Source organism: Jatropha curcas, chromosome 3 (assembly GCF_041381405.1).
Source record: "Jatropha curcas cultivar XTBG-Jc1 chromosome 3, XTBG_Jcur_1.0, whole genome shotgun sequence".
Taxonomy (NCBI): Eukaryota; Viridiplantae; Streptophyta; class Magnoliopsida; order Malpighiales; family Euphorbiaceae; genus Jatropha; species Jatropha curcas.
The window spans coordinates 3030618-3054278 of NC_143153.1; the positions used below are offsets into that span (position 1 = coordinate 3030618).

Genomic DNA, 23661 nt, shown 5'->3' on the forward strand with positions numbered 1-23661 from the left:
TGTTAAATATTTATTTCACATGTGATTTTAGTTAAAGCTATTTTAAAATTGTTGGCCTAATTGCATATTATTGATTAATTTTTTAAACTAATTTGCTTGTTTTTTTCATCGAGATCCAAACTAATTCTCCATGTTATGATTTTGAGGGCAATTATGGTATTATTTGTCTTGAAATTCATTGATAAAATTAAACTTAAATATTTTAAGTTTATATATATTTCTTTTTCGTTTGAGCAAAGTCAATAAAACTCTTTTAAATAGTTGCACTTCACATTTTGAATTTCTAATCAAATTATTATTATTATTATTATTATAAAAAATCACATATATATATATATATATATATATATACACTTAATATAGGGATGAGCATACAGTTTAACTAAATTGAATAGATTTTATACCGACCAAAACTGCATGGAATTATGTGAATAATGAGTTTGGTTCCAAATCAATTTTGGATTTTCTTGGATTATTACGAATTGGATAATATTTTTTAGGCGTAAAATCAATTCAATTAGCTATGCAACTGCTTGAATCGAAATCGAAAACCGTTTGGTTGTAACTATTCAAATCGAATGATAAAAATTTCTCATTGAATTCAATCAATTATTTTATCCGGACCGAATACTGCTTATCCCTAACTAAAGATACCAACTTTGTTTTTTTTTTTTTTTTTTTTTCCCTCGTCAAGGATAAAGCTTGCAATGTTAGTGGGCCAATCAAGAATCTTTATAGGTAAACATGCATGCATCCAATCTAATAGAAGTGGCATCCAAAGGATTATATATATTAAAATTTATTTGTCAATTATTATCCTTATACACCTTGTTTTTAAAACCAATATCTAACATACTTACTAGTCTTTTTCTTTTTAATTAAAAAAAAAAAATAGAACTTATTCTTGAAAAGCATATTTGGGATTGGAAAGTGGGGAAGGGGGTGAAGGGTTTGTTGCCAAAAGGGACAAACATATATGCATGCAAAATATCTTTTTTAGACAATTAGTAGTCATCACTTGACAATTCAATACCTAAAAGTTTGTTCTTTTCTTTTTTTTTCTTTTTTTTTTCTTTTTTTTTTTTTTAATTTAAGCAAATAGAAATTGCACCTCTCATGAGAAGGAAGCATCAAATAAAACCTACTGACTTTGTGCTTTAAATATGAACAAAAATTAGAAATATAGATTAAATCTCAAATTGGATATGGACATAAATCAAAATATATTGAATTAAGTCAAATTTGAAAAACATATTTTGATTAGATTTTTTTTTTTATAGACTCACTCCTTAATGTTTAAAGAAACTCCATACCTAGAACTCGAATTCAAAACTTTTGGTTAAGAGATAAGAGATTTATGTCATTCTATCTCACCCATCGGAGGTTATGTTGATTACATTTTCTATAAATACATTTAAATATCTTTAAGAATTAACTGGATATGCCTAAAATATGCCAATTATAAGTTGGTCTACCACAAAAATGAAATTGAAACAACAATAACCCATAAGGTGGTTGGTAGGTAGGTATGTATAAAATACATGAGACAGGGCTCTGAACTACCAAATCATTTAGTTATGTGATTTTGGTATGGCCGTATGGGTCATCTCTTTGCTGCCTACTATACCATCATTATTACTAATTAGGTATATACTAGATTATCTAGTTATGGACCACTTGGAATTTTTGTAATAATTGATTTTAGGACAACAGAAAGAAAGCTGAACAACTTGATCATATAATAACTAATCATGTAACCACATGTACTCTAATTTAATTATTTTATTTAATAACTTATTGCATTAAATTAATTTTTTATGACTAAGAACTCTAAATTTAAAATAATAGTAATAAATTAGTTCTATAAATTATCATAGGACTTGGAATAGGAAAACATATTCAACAGAAATAATCACTATGGAACAAACTCGAAACGTTGAATGGCCTTGTTTTTATAAGAACTCTGAGGGCCCATTGTACTCCTAGCCATGGGCCCATGGCAAACAAAAATCAAGTCTTTCCTTTCTTTTCACGATGTTTACCTCGGCCCAGCCCAATCTCAATCTCATCTATGCATGCACGCCCACCTATATATATATATATATAACAATAAAATAATTATTAAAAATCCACTTTATAATCATTTACGCTAATAGCACTAAGGATTTATTTCCTCCCTCCCATACATAGGCTTGATTTCGTTTTTTATATGTTCTATATTATTATCCTAGTTCGTTATGTAGAAATGACAATTTACTTAATTTTCTATTTTATTCATATTTAATATGTACATACTAATACACATAGTGATAAGTTATTTCAATCGTGGCCTAAAAGCTAGAAATAACTCCGTCGAGCTATAGATATAGTCTCTATATATATATATATAAAAAAAAAAAGTAGAGAAAAATCTATGTATATTAACCCTGTCTAGTGCCTAGATATGTGGAATGTTTTGTGCATTGAATTGCCTTTTTATCTCAATAAATATAGTGCTTCCAATATTCTATTATTATTAACATTCAAATAAATTAGTGTACATAAACAATTTTGGAAATAATCTTATCAGCTAAATTTATTTTATTACCTTAATTATTGTGTTGAAAAATTAATCTTTTTCCTAAGAATAAAAATGAAAATTTCATAAAAAAAATAAAAGCAAATGTTACTTCATCTATTACAAGAGAATTGAAAGAGAAAGGAATTTCCCAGCTCAAATAAGCTCCTTAATATAATAGTTAAATCCCTCGTTAATTTGAAAATTAACTATAGTATCATTGCACTAAAACAAATTGATAGATGATAATATAAATTATTTATTAGTGTAATATTCGCACCAATTGAGGTGTTAGCTTGAGACGTTAGTGAATTCATATCAAATAAGTGGAAGAGGAAATATAGATATATAAGTGTTAAGGCATCTTATAATTGGAAAGAGGGCTTTTCAAAGTGATAATCAAAACAATAATGCCAATTCGACCGCAATCTAACTTGACACACAATTCCACGTTGGAACCAAGAAAACGGCAATGGATGACTTTGAAAAATAAAAAGAAACCCTAATAAGTCATTCATCAAAAAGTCTCAAAAAAATCAACTATGCTTTTAATTTTAGTATCTGCATCCAATAAGCTTCGTGGATCTGAAATTGATGCTTAAATTATTGACAGACCAAGTATAAAATTATTAATTTATTATTTCGATTAATATTCAGTTTCAAACTGAAATAGAGGGTTAACTTTCACAAAATAAAAACTGAATTTAAACTATATGCTCAAGATTTTAATTTTATTTTGAAACTAATAATTATTGACCACCACTTGGTCTAATTTTGATTGATTTAATTTCAATTCGATCTGAATTTGAAATCAAACCATTATCATGCTTACCCGGTCTAGCTCTAACCGAATCCAGAAGCCCACCCTTAACGATATTTTCCACCCTCATCCCATCCGACACGACGCGCGACTCTTTCAATTTTGTCCATATTTGAATATTTCACAATAACCCCCAGACAATTCCCACAAATTCCATCCATATCCCCCAATAAACTTTTCCCGCAAGGCGTTGCTTTATGACCTATTTGGCCGGTCCCGTCGCACTCGCTCACTCTCTCTGTGTTTTCTCCAAAATTCACAGTTTCTCATTCATGTCTTCTCTATTTCTCAGCTATCAAAACCCTAATTTATTTTCCATTTCCATGAATTTGTAGACAACTTCCAAAAACCCTTTCCTTTTTTTTTTTTTTTTTTGAAAAATTTTATGAATTTATACTGATGATTTTTTTTTCCTTGCGCCAATTTCAACTCATCGAACCCTGATTAGGTATTTGGGTTTTACCCAATTCTTTAAGGGAATTAGTTCATGGTAAAGCTCGATTCTTTGAAACGGATTCGACACTTGCCATGGACTCGAATCCTGTGATTTTCGATATCAGCTCCGATGAAGAGCCGATGTTTGATGAGCGTAGCGGTTGTGATGATGATGATCATAATTGGTTGACTCAACTCATCGAGACCTTCGATAAAGGAGCAACCCATTCCGATGATGTTGTGGTAGTCGGCGAGTATAACCCGCCTAAGCCCAAGTCTAAGTCTAACTCGTCTTTGAAACCGGTTAAAGATTTTGAGGATGATGATTGTGTGGTTTTGGATGACAACCCAGATAAGCGAGTCGATGTTGTTGATGAGCCGGACAGCGATGGCGATGAAGTGCTTGTCGTCGGACAAAAGGGACAGGTGCGTATATGGCTATTATCGTAAACTAAAAATAATTTGATTTCTGGATTTCTTTTTTATTTTTTTTTATGGTTGGTTGTCTGTGCACATTTGGTTTCTATATATATATTTTGTTATTTCTCGTCTCTTTTAAAGTGAATTTGGAAATTGAATTTTCTTTTGTCTTGTTACATTTGTAAATGGGGAACTCGTAGTATACTCTCTCATTCAAGTAACATATCAGGAAAATATGAAACTTATCTGGCATTTGGCATTTGGTGAGACTGCTTCAGAGTGTTATTTTATGTATCTGCACTCACAAGTGCATAGTAATATACCTATCAGTCGATCCTTACACACCAACTATTTCTCTTCACATTTATATGCATTTAGTTTTTCTCATCTATGTTACCATGTTCACAAGGGTTTGTTTGTGTGGAAAGGTTTTAAGATATTGTATGGAGGAGAGAAAGCCCTCGTTACCTAACTCAAGCTCTTCTTCTTCATCATCATCATCTTTAGACTACGATTATGACTATCACTTCTTGGTTGGAGGAATCTCTTCTTTTTCTTTTCTGATGCCTTGTAATATTTTAATGCTGCATAACATTAATATGTGCTGTTATGTGGTGCATCCAGATATCAGTGATGATATTTGGCTAAACTTCCAATTTCCAAGGCATACTGGGCACCTTTAGATTCAGCTCTTGTGAACAGGCAGAATGTCTGCAATGATTTTGGTATATGGTATGATATGCATTGTTTGATCTGATTTGTTGTGAAGTGCTATTCTTCTACTTGTGTCAACTGGCTTGGATTTTCTGCATTGACCAAACAAAACAATTTTGTGTAGGTAGAATTGGTGCCATTTTTCAGTTTGAATGACAAACTGAACTGATGAATCTTTTTGAAAATCTAGATCATGTGGTCCAATGACAAAGTGCTGCAATTTTCTAGAAATTTTCATGAATGAATCACTTGTCCTGTTTTTAAACAACTTAAAAAAAGAAAAAGAAAAAAAGGAGATAAGAAGATATAGAGCGCTCTGCCTGTTGTCATATGCTTAATGAAATGGAACTTGTCATGTGGAGAAAGGTTGAGCTTCCATTTTCCCTTGGGCCAGCCACTGCAGTTGCTGTCCGAGAAAGGTCCTTTTCCCCATGGAGCAGGTCCAAAAATTAGAAATGAATTGCCGTTTCTGCTTTATATCTGGATAGGTATGGGCAACAATCATAAGCTTAAAGGAGATGTTTTAGCAAGAGGGTTATTTGCTAATTTCTATGAATGCTATGGCAGAGTCTTCGTTTGACATCATATGTTAGCCTCACTTTTTTTGGACTGTCCAAATCTATCAATCTAAAATGTTTTTCTATTGATAACCAGTCGCAAAATGATGGGAGTAAGTTAGAATCATACCTTAAATTCAGACCACAAATAATAACCTACTTCTGAACCTCAAAAAGAAAATTGATATTTGGCTGAAGCATAATCAGGTGATTGTGCTTTCTGCTGTTCCAGATCTTGAATATTCTCTGCTCACTTTGAGAATTGATAATGATACAGAGTCTTACAGACATTATAAGCAAATTATGGATTTTATTGTTTGAGGATCACTCGTTTATATGTCTGTGAGATCGTTTGTTTTAATAATTGATGCTAATCTTTTTCTTGTTCTGCCTTCCTCCTCCTCTCTTCATGCTGATAATCTCTTAACCTGATATTACTGCAACTGCCTCCTTTTTCTTTTACTTTTCACCTATATCTTATTTTTGTGATTGAAAGATCTAATCCTCTGTCCTTTTTAATCTGTTATTTAAGGTTTTTGCATGGTAATTAAGGAAAAACCATCGAAATTACAACAAAATACTTCTTAATTCAACTACATTATCCTTTATCTCATTTCATTTCTCAAATCTCCAGAATTCTCTCTCTATCAGACTACCATTAAAATAAAATTGAGAGAGAAAAAGGGACTTCATAAGAATAATTAACGTGGTTAGTAGAGATAAGGGTAAAATTTCCCAAAAAAAAAAATAAAAAATAAAAAATTTAATGCTCCTTAATCTTCTCAAAACAACAGATAATTTTGGACAAAACAATTTGTCAAAAGTGACAGATAAAAGTGGATGGTGGGAGTAGTAATTGTGATTCAGATGCTTGTTTTAATTATTTTATTATTGTGGTTACAGATTGCTTGTAGAGACTATCCTCATCCAAGGCATCTTTGTGTTAAATTTCCCTTCGGTTCAACCCCACATCAAAGACACTGCGACTTGGTAACATCACTTTCTAAAACTTGGATTCTCTCGAGATACCACATTTGTTCCTTCTACTCTAATGATTAGCTTTGTACTATTCTGATAACATTCTTCCTGAAACACAGTGCCACTGTTACGTCTGTGACTCACTTGCGCCATGTGTACACTGGGGTACAGGTGTCTCCAGTATCGACCACTGTCATGCCACTGATAAAGTGGAGATATGGAAAAGTCAGAGGGAAAATTTCAGGCTGGGGAAAAATGCTGCCCTGCCAGTCTCTGCATGTCCTAATGCTTGTCTTCCTGTAGCAGTACCCCAGGCTCACCATGTTGCGACCCTTGATGTACAGTTGCCGCCTAACTTAGTAACACAAGATCAGGTCTCCAGGCCAACTACTATTCGTCCTTGCCCTTCTGCCCGGATGACTATTCCGAGTATAACAGGTCAGTATAGAACCAGACAAACAGGATGTGCTCAGAGCAGAAATGGAGTCTTGCCTCGCCCTGTTTCACGGCAGCTAAGCAATATAAGTAATAATGCCGTTTTACGGAATAGAGGCACACAATTTGTCTCCAATAATACAACGTTTAAAAGGCCGGGAATAATCAGACTCAGGAATGCTTCTGCAATGAACCAATCTGTGTATCTGAACAACATCAATCGTCCTCCTGCATCAAACTATGTTAGGAATACCGTTCCATTGGCTACGGTAAATGCTAAAAGTCATTCTGCTGGGTGGCAGGATGTTGTTCCCAACATGATTCCAGACTCTTATGCTTATACAAGTCCTTCTCAGCCCGATATGGGCTGTATAAACATAGACACAGTGTCTTCTCAACCTGAGGTGTTAAATGAACTTATTCCTCAGTCAAATGATGCTCGAAACATCTATCAGCTCGGAAATCAAAGTCAAAACATTATGGATTCAAGTTTCCCTGAATTTGACTTCTGGATTAACAACTTGAATCAAAGCAATCAGCAGACTCCGGCTGAAAGTGTTCCTCTTCCTGGCACAGGGTCCAACCGCAAGCCCACAATTATGAAGCAGTTAAGTTCCCAGTTGGGTGAAAGCACTGAAGTCCAGCACAAGGACAATGAGTATGACAGCTGGTTGTTCAGTGAATATGAAGCTTGTGTGCCTCCTGATACAAATGCCTTTTCTGCTGAACCTTCTATGCTGGATGTAGGTATGCTCTATTTTGATTTCGAACCTTCTATGCAGGTGTAGTTTGAGTTACTAAATGTGCTTTATTGAAAAGGATTAAAACTGGTTCATTCTGCAGTGGTACAATCATTTTAGACTATGAAGTGTACAAATTGTCTATGTGATAAATGATTCTGTACAGTGCCTGGCTGTTATGTAGTCCTATATATTCAATGAATCCTATTCATGATCATGTTTGGTGGTCACTATACTTTCTTGAAATGTTCCTGTGCTTCCCATCTCGGAAGCTGCTTCAAACTTGTGGTAATTGGAACTTTGGAATGAATTTACTGGAGGCTTGTCTTTGTTCAAGTTGTAGTTGTCATCTGGTTTGTGATTCTTGTGGACTTTGAGTTAATTCAAACCTCTAAGGGATGTGTGTTTTTTCCATTTTTCCCCCTTAAATTGAGGCTTGCAGAAGAATGTTTGTTTCTGCAATGCATTCGCAAGAAGAAACAGAATTGAAGAGACTCCTGTTTTTGCTCTAGAAAGAAAGCAACTCAAATCATCAAATGTATATTTATTCCTTGGAGTAGGAGTGTCTCTGGTCAGATTGTTTATCCGGAATTGACTGCTTGCTTTCAATTTCAAATGCTGAGCCTATAATGGAATGGTCGATTGTTGATATTCAATCTTTGATAAATAAAGAGAATTTATTATTGCCAGTATAAATGATTCAGTTATGAAATGGACATTACCTATCTATGAACTGAGCAAATGGAGACGAAGGATTTATATAGTCGGTGGAATAGTTTGGAATCTCAACTAGTTTGGAATTAAGTTTTAGTATAAACGTTTTACCCGTACATTATTGAATCTAAATTTCTATCCCAATAAAAAAAAAAAATAATAATAATAACAATCATAGCTATGCAGACTTGAGAAAATAAGGCTTATGCGAATATGAGAGAATTTATAATAGTATGGCAACCATTTCAATTATCTTCATGCCATCAAACATTTCATTAAAAGGTTTTATGCTTTTCCAAATTAATTTGAGTTAATTATACCAAATTACTTATTTAATATATTTTGTTTTTACGTATTTGACTATCAAATTATTAGTCCATTGTTTGCATTTGAAATTTTAATTTAAGGGCCTGAAATTTTTCATTACAACTAAATTGATCCAACTGCAAAATTAGATTTTACGTATCTGTGTTCTTATTCTTTGATACCTAATAAGTAATTTACATAAGGTGGATTTTTCCTTTTTTTTTTTTTAAAAAAAATAATAATCAAACATTTAATTTCTAAATTTTAGAACAAAGTATTAATATATTCTTATTTTTTGATAAAATTATTAATTATTTTCTAAGACTTAGCCTTATTAAACTGTTCAGTCTTTTGATTTTAAAAAATATTATTTTTATCACTAAGCTATAAATAAAACGTAAAGAGTCGAATAATCAAATATCACAATATAATACTAATTTGATGAAGGAATTATATAGTTTAATAAAGTTAAATTTTTGAGAAGAATCAGTGATTTTGCTAAACAATAAATATGTGATTGTAATTTTCGCTGAACTTACAGACTAAATTGTTAATTACCTTAAGGTAAAATTTTTTGGGTCAGTTTTTGATGTTTAGATAGCTCCGTTGATCTTTGACGCTTGAAAATGATTTCATGCTACTGAAAATAATCAAGTAGAAACGTTTCCCTCCAGAATATAGGCGACAGAACTTTTCCTGTCATACACATAGAAGGAAAAGTTTTTCTCTTAACTTTGCCATTGTCCGAATTTCGAGGGAAAGTTGTCCCTCGCAATATATATTTACTTGTTTTTCTCTTGTAGTAATTGGTTTGGTTGTTCTAGTCTCTTCTTCCACCTCCGGTCAGCCGTCAGTCACCTCCAGTTCGGGTGTTTGGCAAATAGCGAAAAAGAAAGCAAAGAGAAATGGCACTGTGGTTGGAAACAGGGTCCGACCCGAAATCCGAGAGCGAAATTGCTGATCTTGAAGCTATCTCCGCCATTAAAGAGTCTGCTGCTATTGAACTGAAGGTCCTTTCTCCCAATTATTATTGTTTTTTTCAATTCAAAACAGCATATTTTTGGGGTTTCAGTGTTTCTTTTTCTTTTTCTATCGGCGAAGGAGAGCGTATGAGAAATTGGATTGTTTATAGGTGAATATAGAGAGTCACACTTAAATGGTTCTAAAGTTCAGCATTTTTTTTGTCTTTTTCGTCTTTGCTTTTATTTTCAGCAATTCACTTGAGCATGAAGTAAAGTTTTTTGCTCTATCAATTTTCGAAACAAATTTTTGTCGGGTTACTGGGTGGAGTAGTTATAATTTAATTTACATAGAAGGCATAGCTATATATATTATCTTCCACAAGTCGAATGCTGCTTATTACATTCGTTGGACCAGTATCTTTAATGGGTATTCTTGAAATGTTTGTTATTTAGCTGACAAAATATTAAAGTTTATCAATTGGATTAATTTTTTTAAAAAACTGTAACTTCCAATCATTTCTCAATGTCTTGTTCCTCTTCAATTCACTGTGCTTTTTATGATTGTTCTGTTTATCCTTGTAGGAGCAAGGTAACAAGTATGTGAAGATGGGTAAAAAGCATTACTCTGATGCTATTGATTGTTACACAAGGGCAATAAATCAGAAAGCTTTAAGTGACTCTGAAAATTCAATTCTTTATTCAAATAGAGCCCATGTAAATTTATTGCTAGGAAATTATAGACGCGCTCTTATGGATGCCGAGGAGGCTATTAAGTTGAGTGCAGCTAACATCAAGGTAGTTATTTCTTTCTTCATGTTCTTGGTCATGCCTATGTCAAAATTGAAGTCTCATGACTTTTGTTTTTGGCGTTTCTGTTGGTTTAAGTAGGCACTATATCGAGCTGCAAAAGCATCTTTGTCTTTGAATTTGCTGACCGAGGCAAAAACTTATATTGAAAATGGACTAAAGCAAGATCCAAATAATGAAGAGCTAATAAAACTTTCTAAGCAAATAAATTCACTGAAGATGGAGCAGGATAAGCATGAGGCTAAAGTTTCCAAGGCCGTGTCAGATGCCAAGGTCTGATAGTTGCAGTTTGGAAATAATTATTAATCTATAATGATGTGGAGACTCACACACTTTTCTTTATTGATACTGCTCAGGACCTTGTTTCGGCAATTGAAGGTAGATGCTTGAAGATGGGGAAGGCTATGTTTCGAGAACTTACTGGATTAAGAAAGCCTGTATTAGATAAAAGTAACATGCTACACTGGCCAGTTCTTCTCCTTTATGCAGAGGTCATGTCCAGCGACCTTATTGAAGATTTCTGTGAGACAGACATGATTATGACCCATCTTGACATGATATCCTTGTTTTTAGCATATTTTTAAATCTCAAATCCTATTTGTAAATTAATTTTGACATTAGATGTGGTACAGCCTTAAATTTATTGCACGTGTGATATCCATAACTTTCACACATGTTTTCAGAAACTTGTCCATCATTACCATGGGACTCAGAAAATAATTATACTCGTGAAGCTATTGAACTCTACTATGAGGTAAACTTTGATATGTTATTTTTTTTTTCTCTTCTATCTCTTATAAATATGTAATTTTTTGAAAAAAATTTTAGACAGATTTTTTACTTTGAATGGAACAAGCATAATGTGTCAAACATTAATGTGAAATGGTTATTTTTTTAGTTATTTTTTGTTTCTTCTTCAATTCTAATCCTGTGTTCTTGATTAATCAGGCTGATTCTGGAATTTGTTTATCCAAGTCTAAAATTCTATATTATCTACTCGAAGGGACTGCAGGTGCTCATGTAGAAATTGGTGATGAAGAGAAGGATGTGACTTGTAGTACTTCTCATTGTTACACTGCAGGTGGTATGTTCTCTAACCAGCTTCCATGTCAAGCAGTGTTGCTTGTATTTTTCTTTAATCATGATATCTGGCAATCTATGTTGGAGAATGAGAATGCTTCTCTGTTGCATTGGAAAGAAATTACCACTTCTGAATTATATGCTCTGGTGCTGATATTTTTATTTTTCTTCCCTCTCATTGATCTACTAGTTACTGATTTAGTATATGCTGAAGAATAGTCTCTACTGTTAAGCAAAAATTGAGGTCTGGAATTGTATTTATCTGATCATTTGTGCTGCATTTTTTAAAATATTCCTTGAAAATTATTTTGCAGTGAATTAATAATGGTTACTAAGTGCATTTACTACATGTATATTTACCTGAACTCGCTGTGTTCGTTCTGTTTAGGCAAAGGCTCTTCAAAATGGGTAAAGTTAGATGAAAAGAGAAAGCTTTACGATATTCTGAGAGAACCTGACTTCATCATCTCAGGAATTCCAGGTCAGCTTCCATTTCCATGCCAGGTTTTTATGAGGTGCAACTGCTTTTTCATATACATTGTTGGTTCTCACTCTTTGATGATTGCCATGCATGCAGTGTTTTATGTGGTTTCAAAGAGGTCCAGCTTCTATAGAAAGTTCAGAGATGGTAAATGGGTTCTCCCGTCATGAGATAGGCTGTGCTGATATGGCATGCAGTATTGCTGGTTCTCTCATGTGACCGAGACAGGAGTCAAGGTGTTCAATAGCAAGAATTATACATGTAAACCTACCATTAAGTAAGGGCAGCATCCCTGTTCATCCATGAGGCCGCCTCCAATCTTGTCAGTATCTGCGGAAACAAGGGTCAAGCATTGTTGTTTAGATTGGATCTTGTCAGGTTTTACAGCTGTTCCATGTCATTTGTGGGGGGGGTGGGGTGGTTGGGGATCTCAGTTACAGTCTAAACCAAATTCATTTGGTCATTGGTTTTCCCTTTTGCTTGTATTGTATTATTTGACGCTCGACAAAACTTGAATTGCTCAATCTTGATAAGAGGAGACGTGCTGCGAAGACTCAGCTGTCTTTTCCTTCAGTATTTTTAGTGGATAACAAAATTTTATTGGACCGCACCGCTCTAATTTTCCTGACTAGCAACGTCCTTTTCTTTACTGTTTTCGTTTTTCTTTAGCTGCCATCATCTTGTTGGAAATTTCAAGGTACCAAAACTCCAGGAAAGTGCAATGACTTTCTGCTTGCAGCTCAGGTCAAAGTTCGGTGGATTTTCTTCCTTTTTCCAGATTTTTTTATTTGAAATCCATCTAATACTTGCAAACTTTCTAGTTCAACATTTATAATTTAAATAAAATCTATATATGTAGCAAATTATGGTCTACATTTAATGCAATGGCTCATCTACTCTTGTGTGCATCTCTCTTGTCTTTCCTATTCTCTACAACCAATGGAGATGACTCCATTGCCATGTTTAAACTAGCCAACGCCCTAACCCCCAGCCTAGGTGGGCGCTGGCCCAACAATAGAAGTACTGACTACTGCACATGGGACGGGGTTAAATGTGACTCCTCGTTACGCGTTGTTGGCATCAATCTCGAAAGCAGAAACCTCGCTGGCACCCTTCCCGCCGAACTCTCTACTCTTTCTCAACTCAATTTCCTCAATCTCCAGGAAAACCATCTTTCCGGTCCCCTTCCTTCTCTAACCAATCTAAGCTTGCTCCAAGAACTACGTCTTGACTCTAACAGCTTTACCAGTATCCCTCAAGGCTTCTTTAAAGGACTTGCCAACTTGAAGGTCCTGAGCATGAGTCGTAATACCTATTTAGCTCCTTGGACTATTCCTACTGATCTTACTGAATGTGTGAGTCTAATGACTTTCGAGGCATGTGAAGCCAATATTATTGGCTCTATACCTGACATATTTGCCTCCTTTCCCAGTTTGCAGAATCTCAGGCTATCTTACAACAAGTTGACAGGAACCTTGCCTGCATCATTTGCAAGCACAGAAATCCAAAACTTGTGGCTCAACAATATGGGATTATCAGGTGCCATTGATGTTCTATCATCAATGACACAATTAAAACAGGTTTGGCTTCATAGGAATAAATTTTCAGGACCAATTTCAGATTTCTCAAACTGCAAGAGTCTATTCGATCTGCAGATTAGCGATAATCGGTTTACTGGGATTGTGCCGGCCTCCTTAATCTCACTTCCTCAATTGTTAAATGTTTCTTTATCAAACAACAAATTGCAAGGTGCTGTTCCTGAGTTCTCAAGCAATGTTAGAGTTAGTGATGGTATTAACAATTTTTGTGTGAGCACTCCTGGAGTTCCTTGTGATCAACAGGTGAATATAATGCTGGAGATTGCAGGTGCTTTAGGATATCCAGAGGCTTTGTCAAAATCTTGGCGAGGAAATGATGCTTGCGAGAACTGGGCATTTATTATCTGTGATGAACAGAAGAATATAACTACTGTCAATTTCGGAAAGCAACATTTTGCAGGAACTATATCTCCTGCATTTTCCAATCTTACAGCTTTGACCAATTTGTTTCTGAATGATAATAATTTGACCGGTTTCATTCCTGATAGCCTCACTATGTTGACTCATCTTCAGGTTATTGATCTCTCCAATAATAATCTCTCTGGTAAAATCCCAGCCTTCTCGTCATCAGTGAAGTTAATCATTAGGCCAGGGAATCCTTTCCTCAGGATAGACACAAGTTCAGGGATTGAAGGGCCAAATCTTGTGAATTCTACTGGAACACGACAGAGGGGACACAAGTTATTGCCATCCATGATTGTTGGTATTGCTCTTGCTATTACAACTTTCATTGCTCTTGTTTTGCTTGCATCTTTTAAGTACAAGGTCAAGAAAAGGCATAAAATGTCAGGAAGAATTAAAGATCCAGAGAACAGGAATATGTCCTTTGACCATACTAATTGTCATATTTCGAGAGAAGATTTTGGGTTTTCAGTCGAACTAATTCGACAAGTGACTGATAATTTCAATGAGAACAACATTTTGGGAAAGGGAGGATTTGGTGTGGTTTATAAAGGCAAATTGCAAGATGAAAGTAGAATTGCTGTGAAGAGAATAAAAGCTACTGCAATAGTTAACATAGAAGGAATGGAGGAGTTTCAAGCTGAGATAGCTGTGCTTACAAAAGTAAGGCACAGACATCTAGTTTCTCTTTTGGGTTACTGTGTATATGGCAGTGAAGGTTTCTTGATATATGAGTACATGCCTAAGGGAACTCTTGCACAACATTTATTCGAATGGCATGAACGCGGGTTCTCTCCTCTTACTTGGAACCAGAGGGTTACCATCGCGCTGGATGTGGCGCGGGGAGTGGAATATCTGCACAACTTAGCTGAGCAGAGTTTAAGTTTTATTCATAGAGATTTGAAGCCTTCAAATATACTTCTTGGAGATGATATGAGAGCTAAGGTCTCAGATTTTGGTCTGGTTAAAAATGTACCAGCTGGAAAGAATTCGTCCGAAACAAAAGTGGCCGGAACATTTGGCTACCTTGCACCTGAATATGCTGGTAAGTGCAGACTAAAGTTTTCAATTTGCAACTTCAAAATGTTAACTATTACAATTTTACGAGGCACTAACACTCAAATATTGACAATCTCGTTCCTTTTTAAAATTTTCCTGAACCCTGTAAGAAAATGAAACTGAAGATGCCTTATTTTTGGGCAGAAACTGGAAGGGTGACAAGGAAGGTGGATGTTTTTGCATTCGGAGCGATATTGATGGAGATGATTACAGGAAGAAAAGCCATAGATAATACAAGGGAAGAGGAAGGATGGATGCATATGCATTTAGTGACATGGTTTAGAGGGGTCCTAATGAACAAACAGAACATATTGAATGTAATAGACCAAAGCCTAAACCCTGATGAGGAAACCTTAAAGAGCATTTGTAAAGTGGTTGAGCTAGCAGAGCATTGCACCTCCGATAACCCACGTCGAAGACCAGACATAGCTCATGTAGTTATGGTCTTGGCACCTCTCGTGGAGCAGTGGAAACCTACTAGCCAGGAAGAAGAGGATCAACACACTTCTTCAACTTCCACTGTGTTCAATGCATCACAATCATCCTCTAAATCTCTAGTGGCAAAGGTTAAAACTTTCTTGATCGATTCACAATCACTTGGAAATAAAAAACTAAAGCATGTTACATTCTGAATATTGATGCTATATTGCACTTTAATTTATATACTAGGTAGTGTTCGGTGACAGTTTTGAAGATCAACATGACTTACCCATTAATTATGGTTTTTGTACTTTAATTGAGTCAATCAGTTGACTTTTCTTTCTATTTGCTGTCTTCATGGCTATTCTTCTTTTGCCAACTATTTCATGGAAAATAAATCCAAGCTTAAACATTTTTATGGCAAACATTTCAAAAACGTTACTTCCTAATTAATATTAAGGGCTAAAACTAGAAATAGAAAACCACAGCTTCTATTTAACAAACTAATAGTTTCAAGATAGAAGAATATGTAAAAGTAAAATAGATTTCCATTCTGCTGAATGATAATCAATAATCACACTTCAGAAAATATAACACAAGTAACTAATAATCACATAAACAAACAAAAAAAATTATATGAGAAATGAAATCTACCTAAACCCATAATAAAAATATATATAAAGCAACAATTAATTTCCCTAAACCTTATCAAATACCAAACTCTTTTTGAGCATTATCTATATCACCATAAGCATAAGCATGGCCACCATGACTTGTAAGATCCATTCCAGCCATTTCCTCTTCTTCTGTAATCCTCAACAACTTCAACTTATGCAAAACCCAAAACAATGTCCCCATAGTAAGACTAACCCAAGCAACAATAACCAAAATCTGCACAATATGTGCAGCCAACAATCTTGCACCTCCACCCATCAACAGCCCGTACGGTCTTCCTTCATGACCAGGATATACTTCTTCCACATAAGCCTGCTTCGCAAATAATGCAGTAAATATAATTCCCCAAGACCCACAACCGCCATGAAGTTGTGCTGCCTCCAGAGGATCATCATAGCGAAATATTTCAGCCAATTTATTAAATCCAATCAAAACCCAAGCAGCTACAAACCCACAAATGACTGAAGCCCAAGGATCAACAACTGAGCAACCACTAGTAATGGCAGCAAAACCACCAAGTAAACCATTGCACACATCAGTAACATTCCAATGACCTACAAGTAATCTTTTTCCAAATAGAGTAGTTAGTGCTGCTGTACAACCAGCTAATGTAGTTGTCACTCCAGTTCTACCAATTGCACTCCACTGACCATAATAAGTTTCGCTCTTGCCATAGTTCTTCAAAATATTTAAAAATGAACCAGGATTAAAACCATACCAACCAAACCATAACAAAAAAGTACCCAATACTACTAATGTACCACTATGGCCACGAAGACTTACTGCATGGCCATTATGGTCGAACCGGCCAATTCTGGGACCTTCAATTATGGCACCCCAAAACCCAGCAATAGCACCAACTAAATGAACAACACCAGAACCAGCAAAATCAATAACTCCAGTACCAAACAGTAAATGATCTGATCTTCCAGGGCTAGCCCACCCATCAGATGACCAAAACCAATGAGAAACGATAGGGTAAACTAAACCAGTCAAAAAGGATGAATATACTAAATACGAAACAAATTGGGTTCTTTCTGCTATAGACCCACTTGTTATTCCTGCTGCTGCTATAGCAAATGCCCATTGAAATAAAAAATACCCATAATCAAAAGATGCTGAAGGGAATTCATTTAAGCCGAAAAAATGTTTCCCTATAAACCCATTTGACGGTGTCCCAAATGCAAAGGCAAAACCGAATATATAGTAAAAAAGGCCGCCGGTGGCAGCATCAAGAACGTTGGTAAGCATTATATTCATGGTGTTTTTGGCTCTTACAGAGCCTGCACAGAGCATAGCAAACCCTAATTGCATGGCGAAAACTAAATACGTGGAGAAAAGAAGGTAAGTATTATCTACTGCATAGCCCGTATCGATAAATTTATTGGAGATTGCATCAAAACGGTTGCAGATGTAGTCGGCTGCAGCGGTGGCGTTGGTGGCCGGACCTAAGAGTGAGCGGAGGTCGGCGGCTGAGCAGGTGAGAGAGGAGGCCATTGAGAGTGTACGTGAGTGAGAGCGTGGAGGCCAGAGGGTTGGATCTGTATTTATATATATGGGGAAGGGAATCGTAAAAGATTCCAAGAAGTAAATTCGCCAAATATGGAAACATGGATTCTTTAGTTGGTAGTTACATTGGCAGGTTGTGTAGTGAAGTAAAACAATTCTGTTGGTCAAAATTACTAGAAAATAGGATTCTGTTTAACTTAAATATATTTATAGATAGGAAGATGTCATCATATTAATTTGAATAAAATAAGTAATTGAAATTTTAGTTTTATTACAATTCTAATAATAAAATGGTGTTTTACGTCTGATCTTAAAGAGTGGGATCATATCCCTTTTTTGTTTATTATTAATTTTGTACTGAATGATTTAAGATTAAGAAATAATTTGTTGAAGTGATTTATTCATTTATTTATTTATTTATTTATTGTGATCTTCACAAACAAAAATACCTTATTCATATAACCTAGTATATAAGATAGAAAGGCAGATTCCTTAATGCTCTGTGTCAGAAAGAGAAACTACATTCAATTACGATGACAGAATTTTCCTATTTATCTATAGGATTAAAAAGGTTGGCTGTCTACAGCAAAAAGAGGAAATCCTAACCCGTTTCTCATAAAGAATTTTCAATATGTCAGCAAAAGAATTGTCCAGTGCGTTTTTTGCTTATATGAATGTCGTTTTGCGGTAAACACCTTTACAATCTTTGATCATCACAAAAATATTAAAAACCACTTTGATGAAGAACAAACATTCAGTTGCCAAATCTAAAAATCAGGTTGCCCTCTTTAAAAGGGCTAAAAGCATAAACTTTGTGAAGAGATTTATCAAGTGGTAGTCATACCAACCATATTATATTTATGAAGCCATGCACATTATAAGTTTTCTGTATGTCGAGAAAAGAAAGAAGGGCACCAAAGCATCCCCATTCCACAAAACACTTAGCCAGGCCTTAATAGATAACAACACCAAGATATAAAACACTTAATCATGCCTCAGTAGATAACCCTAGACACACGCATCGAGCACACACCGAAGGCAACTCCCTTCGTGCATCAGATCAAATGCCTTGTTGATCTCTCCAAGAGTCAAATTATGTGTGATGTACTCATCCACCTTAATTTCCTGTAATATGAATGGAAAAGGATAAAGGATATTGTTACAGTTATATAATTGGAGATTGAAATGAATGACCAATTATCGATGATGCAAAAATCACCTTCTTCAGGTATTTGTCTACAAGCCAAGGCACTTGTGAACGGCTCTTGAAACCGCCAAAAGCAGTTCCTTTCCAGACACGACCAGTCACCAACTGGAAAGGACGAGTAGATATCTCCTGACCTGATGCTGCAACACCCACAATAACCGAGGTTCCCCAGCCCTGAAAATTTTCAGGCATATATCATAAGTGTTCTGCAGATCCACACATTGTTCTGCTACCAGTTCATGAACCACTTACCTTGTGACAACATTCTAAGGCAGATCTCATTACAGAGACATTTCCAATACACTCAAAACTATAGTCAACACCGCCATCTGTGAGATCAACAATGACCTGCTGAATTGGTTTATCATGATCCTTCGGATTCACAAATTCAGTAACTCCAAAATCCTTTGCTGCACAATGCAACTTACAGAATTAACTCAACAATGTAAGCAAGAAAAGTACTGAAAAAGCATCCTTCTACATTCCTTATCCTGTCCTTGTCACTATTTCACCAGCCAAAGAGAAGGAAACAAAATAAAAGAAAGAAAATTTGTTAATGAAAACGTTGAATCATGCTCTTTAAAACCCTAAAAGAAAATTACCAGCCAACAAACTATTTTCTCAATTTAACACCCTCAAAAACCATGGTCACAAAACAACTAAAGCCTTTAATGCGATGATCAAGGATTGGGAGGGAAAGAGAGGGGGAATCAGCAACTAGTATTTCATTTTGTCCACCATCAAGCATTTAGCTACAATTCCAAAGTAAAATGGATGTACAAATGCAGCAATCGAATCTATTAGACAAAATTCCCTCAATCTCAAGATAGCAAAGAATTTTTGAGAAATGAAAGTTCTACAAATTTATGATTGACTCCTGAAGAACATTAGATGGAAGGATACAAAGACATACCTCTTGCAAACTTTTTGCTGTCAATATCTATGCCAATTATTCGTGAAGCACCAGCTGTTTTTGCTCCCTCTGCAACCTATTGTTATAGACAGTCAAAATAAAAATGTCAGTATGCCAACATGACTAGGTGGTTCCATTATATTAACAGAAACACACACACACACACAAAGAAAGAGAGAGCTAGATGCCTGCATTCAAAACTTACTGCAAGGCCAACCGTTCCAAGCCCAAAGATAGCAACAATAGATCCGGGTTCTACTTTTGCTGTGTTCCAAACTGCCCCAAGACCTATAGCACAACAGTGTCACAGAGTTCTGTGTGAATACATGAAAAGTTGATAAAAGAATCTTGTCGTTGAGAAGCTTAGGATGACAATGACAGTAAAACAAGGAAACTATCAAGGGTCCACGGAGTAGAAGAAACATAATATCGTTTAGAATTATGTTATTATCTCCCCCCTCCTTCTCTTTCCACTTCAATTCAATAAAGGAGCATTAATAATAAATTCTTTCTAGTATATCCTTGTCCTATTTCTGTCATGAAATTTAATGAATCCCTAACAGCTTCAATCAGAAGAACAATCGCATAAACCAGACACAAAAAAGCAATCACATTCAAAAGGTGCTAGAGACGACTGTTAAAATCAAACCAAAAAATAAACTACACACATCCACCAGCTGAAGGAGCAATGCATTAGGCACTCATTCATCGCATGATTCCAAATACTCATATTATGTAGCAATAGTAAAATAATTAACCATTGACAGGTCAGTTTCTGCATAATGAACCAATCTTAGGGAAGATATTAGACTCTGTATGAAAATCAAAAAGGAGAGAACTACAAAAGAAAAAGAGGGAAACAATTTGACAGAGATAGAGAACTTCGACAAACAGAAGAGAAGAAAAAACACTTCAAATTGAAATAGCTCAAGCCCATAATAGCACTCTTTTTCATCAAGCAAAAAGAAGTTGTGTTTTGGTAACGATTCAGTAGGTTAAATACAGTGATAGATTAACCTTAGTAAACTGAGCCAGTATAAGAAATCATTACCAGTGGGAACGCCACAGCCAAGCAGGCAAACTTTGTCCAAAGGAGCTTTTGGATCAATCTTTGCAACACTGACATCATGTACAACTGTATACTGGCTGAATGTTGAGGTTCCCATGAAATGGTAGATAGGCTTTCCATTTATTGAGAACCGACTCTTACGATCACTCAGCATAACTCCAGCCCCAGTAGCTAAACGAACCTTGCCACAGAGATTAGTCTTTCCTGATTTGCAAAATTTACATTCTCCGCATTCTGCCTGGTAACAGGGAATGACATGATCACCTGGTTGAACCTCAGTGACCCCTTCACCAACACTTTCTACAATTCTGAGACAAAAATTCATCCACATCTCTTTTTTAAGCAAAGATGCCAGAAAACTCTTAATATCTAAAAGTGCTTTGTAAGAATGATATACATACCCAGCAGCTTCATGACCAAGGATACAGGGGAAGAGGCCCTCAGCATCCTAAAACACATGAAGTCCGATCATTACCAACATTAACAGTTATAAGTTCTTTTTCTGTTTTTCGAATAAACATAGCATCATCAAACCTCAGAATCATAGATCCTGTATAAAAAATAAGAAACTTGAACTCTACTTCATTACTGCAGTAAATAATAAGACTTTAATATGTGCTCTCCATGAAAATATAAAAGTACAAAAAAAAAAAAAAAAAAAAAAAAACATAAAACTTAAACAACCATTAAAAAAAATTAACATAAAACTTAAACAACCATTTCTTTTCATATAAGAAGTTCCCAAGTAAACATCCAAATAGAAGACTAGAAATAAATAATTTTTTTAGCCTCAAACTGCCAGTGATTAGGGTTGAAGTGGGACCGGAAAATTGACTGTTAAACCTTATCTTATTGGAACTTGAAAGCTATCACATAAATATAAAACAATCACAACGAATCATTCAAGGATCATTGATTGTCGTTATGATTTTCTCAATGAATTATTATGCTTAGTTCCATTTCCTACAACAGCCCAATCGTAGACAACGGTTATAGAACACCAACACTCCACTCAATTCAATTACCCAAAAGCTCGACCACACTGAAAATCACAATCAAAAGAAAACTGTAATCGCACAAAGCGCATGAACAATTAGACATGGTATTATCTATACCTTGCCACTCCAGGTGTAAGCATCAGTATGGCAAAGAGCAGTGAACAAAATCTGAATTCGAACCTCCCCGGCCTGAGGCGGAGCAACCTGCACATCTTCTATAACCAATGGCTTGTTGGGCTCCCAAGCAACCGCAGCTTCACATTTTCATTTCACAACCAAACAGATCAGAGATTAAACATTAACAGGGTTTTATAAATACTGAAAATACAATATCTAAAGCACCTTTGCAAGTGATGACTTGACCTTGAGTAGCCATTGATGACAGAGAGAGAGAGAGAGAGAGATAGTGAAAGAGAGATTCAAAAAGAAGAATTGAAAAATGGGAAAGGTTCAGAGTAGCGGTGAGTGGTGGCTATAAGGACAATAAAAAGTCTATTATATGATATCCGATTGGAGACAGAGATAGCGGAGCTGATGAAGTACTGACCAATGTCGAGCGCTTGTTTTCTTCGTGGGGCATGGATTGGCTGATCCACACCCAATCCGGGCCCGTACTTGGAACCCGATCTGGTCATTCTGGGTTCTCTTCGTTTTTTAGTGGGCTTCTAACTGGGTTGAGTTTGGTCTTCTTGAACCGAAATAGAGGAGTCCAAATTCGGCGTAAGCCGGTGGATTGCGATTTCCAATTTGCATTGTTTTTGTTTTTTCTTCCATACCAAATATTCACACTAATATTAATACATTTGATACTACTTAATGGAATGAAATATCAATATAGATAGGAATTCCTATTCCCAACATGAAATACTATGTTGGATGATTTGAATTTTACAGGTGAATCAGAATTAAGCAAGAAAGAATCGTCGATGTCTTACTCCGTGATTTTTAGGGAACAAAAAAACAATAGCCTGACACAAGCGGTTTGGTCCAATTTAGATGCCTACATTGGATTATTTGAATTTTATAAGTGAATCGGAATTAAACAAGAATCTTATTACTAGATTTTATCTTCATCCTAAAAATAAGAATTTCAATTTTCGATTTGCAACAATGACTAACACCATCAAAATAAAAGCAACAATTGATATTTTGAAAAAAAAAAAAAACTATTTATTATCTATTTGAAGAATTCTTATCTTTTACTCTATTTTGAATTTCATTCAGAACTTCATTTGTATTCGAGCAAACTTAATTTAATATTAATGAAAATGTATGTATGAGTAACAACTATTAAGAATCATAATGATGCTTAACATTTAAATGAATGATAGTAATTAGTGAAGAGATGAGTAAATCTGGCATTTTAAGAATTTAAAAAAAAAAAAAAAAAGGAAAAATACGAGAGACTGACCTTCCTTGTGGAGAGTGGAGTAAGCGTAGAAAAGAGCAGAGGAGGAGAAAATGGGGAAAATGTGGAGTGGAGGATGCGAGAGAAAACATTTTATTTGTGTTTCATTCGAGGATTGACAAAATGACCACATCATGTCGCCATTTTTTGACATTCTTCCACCATGGAGTACATTTATCCCAAATCAAATTGTTATAGTAATAATAATAATTCACAGCAATTAACATATTAGCGTGTTTTACGGATGGGATTCAATCCTTATAAATAAAAGGAATCTCCGTTGTAAGTGATTCTTTGTCTGATGTGACGCTAATATGATTAGATTTAATCGGGTCAATTGAGAAAAAAAGATAAAATAATAATAGAAATTAATAACTTTTAGTTGTGTATATAAGGA

The 23661-nt window shown here is 35.1% G+C and overlaps 5 protein-coding genes across 6 annotated transcripts; 3 read left to right on the forward strand and 2 right to left on the reverse strand.

Moving 5' to 3' along the window:
• Positions 1 to 3569: 3569 nt before the first annotated feature.
• RIN13 (RPM1 interacting protein 13) lies at positions 3570 to 7873 on the forward strand. The gene is made up of 3 exons (XM_012229817.4): positions 3570 to 4238; positions 6407 to 6493; positions 6601 to 7873. The coding sequence occupies exons 1-3, from the start codon at positions 3906 to 3908 to the stop codon at positions 7702 to 7704; spliced, it is 1524 nt and encodes a 507-aa protein (XP_012085207.1). The 5' UTR covers positions 3570 to 3905; the 3' UTR covers positions 7705 to 7873.
• A 1439-nt stretch (positions 7874 to 9312) lies between these two features.
• TPR2 (Tetratricopeptide repeat (TPR)-like superfamily protein) lies at positions 9313 to 12579 on the forward strand. 2 transcript variants are annotated; one of them, XM_020683427.3, is made up of 8 exons: positions 9313 to 9686; positions 10221 to 10433; positions 10527 to 10718; positions 10802 to 11002; positions 11119 to 11199; positions 11394 to 11526; positions 11914 to 12006; positions 12103 to 12579. In XM_020683427.3, exons 1-8 carry the CDS (start codon positions 9582 to 9584, stop codon positions 12174 to 12176), a joined length of 1092 nt encoding a protein of 363 aa, XP_020539086.1. In that variant the 5' UTR covers positions 9313 to 9581; the 3' UTR covers positions 12177 to 12579. The 2 variants fall into 2 exon arrangements, with proteins under 2 accessions (XP_020539086.1, XP_012085206.1); XM_012229816.4 differs by having other exon boundaries at positions 9315 to 9686; positions 11394 to 11529.
• Positions 12580 to 12875: 296 nt separating this feature from the next.
• LOC105644947 (receptor-like kinase TMK4) lies at positions 12876 to 15857 on the forward strand. The gene is made up of 2 exons (XM_012230455.4): positions 12876 to 15051; positions 15210 to 15857. The coding sequence occupies exons 1-2, from the start codon at positions 12891 to 12893 to the stop codon at positions 15695 to 15697; spliced, it is 2649 nt and encodes an 882-aa protein (XP_012085845.1). The 5' UTR covers positions 12876 to 12890; the 3' UTR covers positions 15698 to 15857.
• Positions 15858 to 16013: 156 nt separating this feature from the next.
• On the reverse strand, positions 16014 to 17835 carry AMT1;4 (ammonium transporter 1;4). The gene has a single exon (XM_012229815.4). The coding sequence runs from the start codon at positions 17655 to 17657 to the stop codon at positions 16194 to 16196; it is 1464 nt and encodes a 487-aa protein (XP_012085205.1). The 5' UTR covers positions 17658 to 17835; the 3' UTR covers positions 16014 to 16193.
• A 657-nt stretch (positions 17836 to 18492) lies between these two features.
• On the reverse strand, positions 18493 to 22364 carry HOT5 (GroES-like zinc-binding dehydrogenase family protein). The gene is made up of 9 exons (XM_012229814.3): positions 22199 to 22364; positions 21974 to 22110; positions 21260 to 21306; positions 20841 to 21166; positions 19995 to 20077; positions 19790 to 19865; positions 19129 to 19286; positions 18889 to 19050; positions 18493 to 18794 (listed from the first exon to the last, which is right to left on the reverse strand). The coding sequence occupies exons 1-9, from the start codon at positions 22230 to 22232 to the stop codon at positions 18678 to 18680; spliced, it is 1140 nt and encodes a 379-aa protein (XP_012085204.1). The 5' UTR covers positions 22233 to 22364; the 3' UTR covers positions 18493 to 18677.
• Positions 22365 to 23661: the final 1297 nt, after the last annotated feature.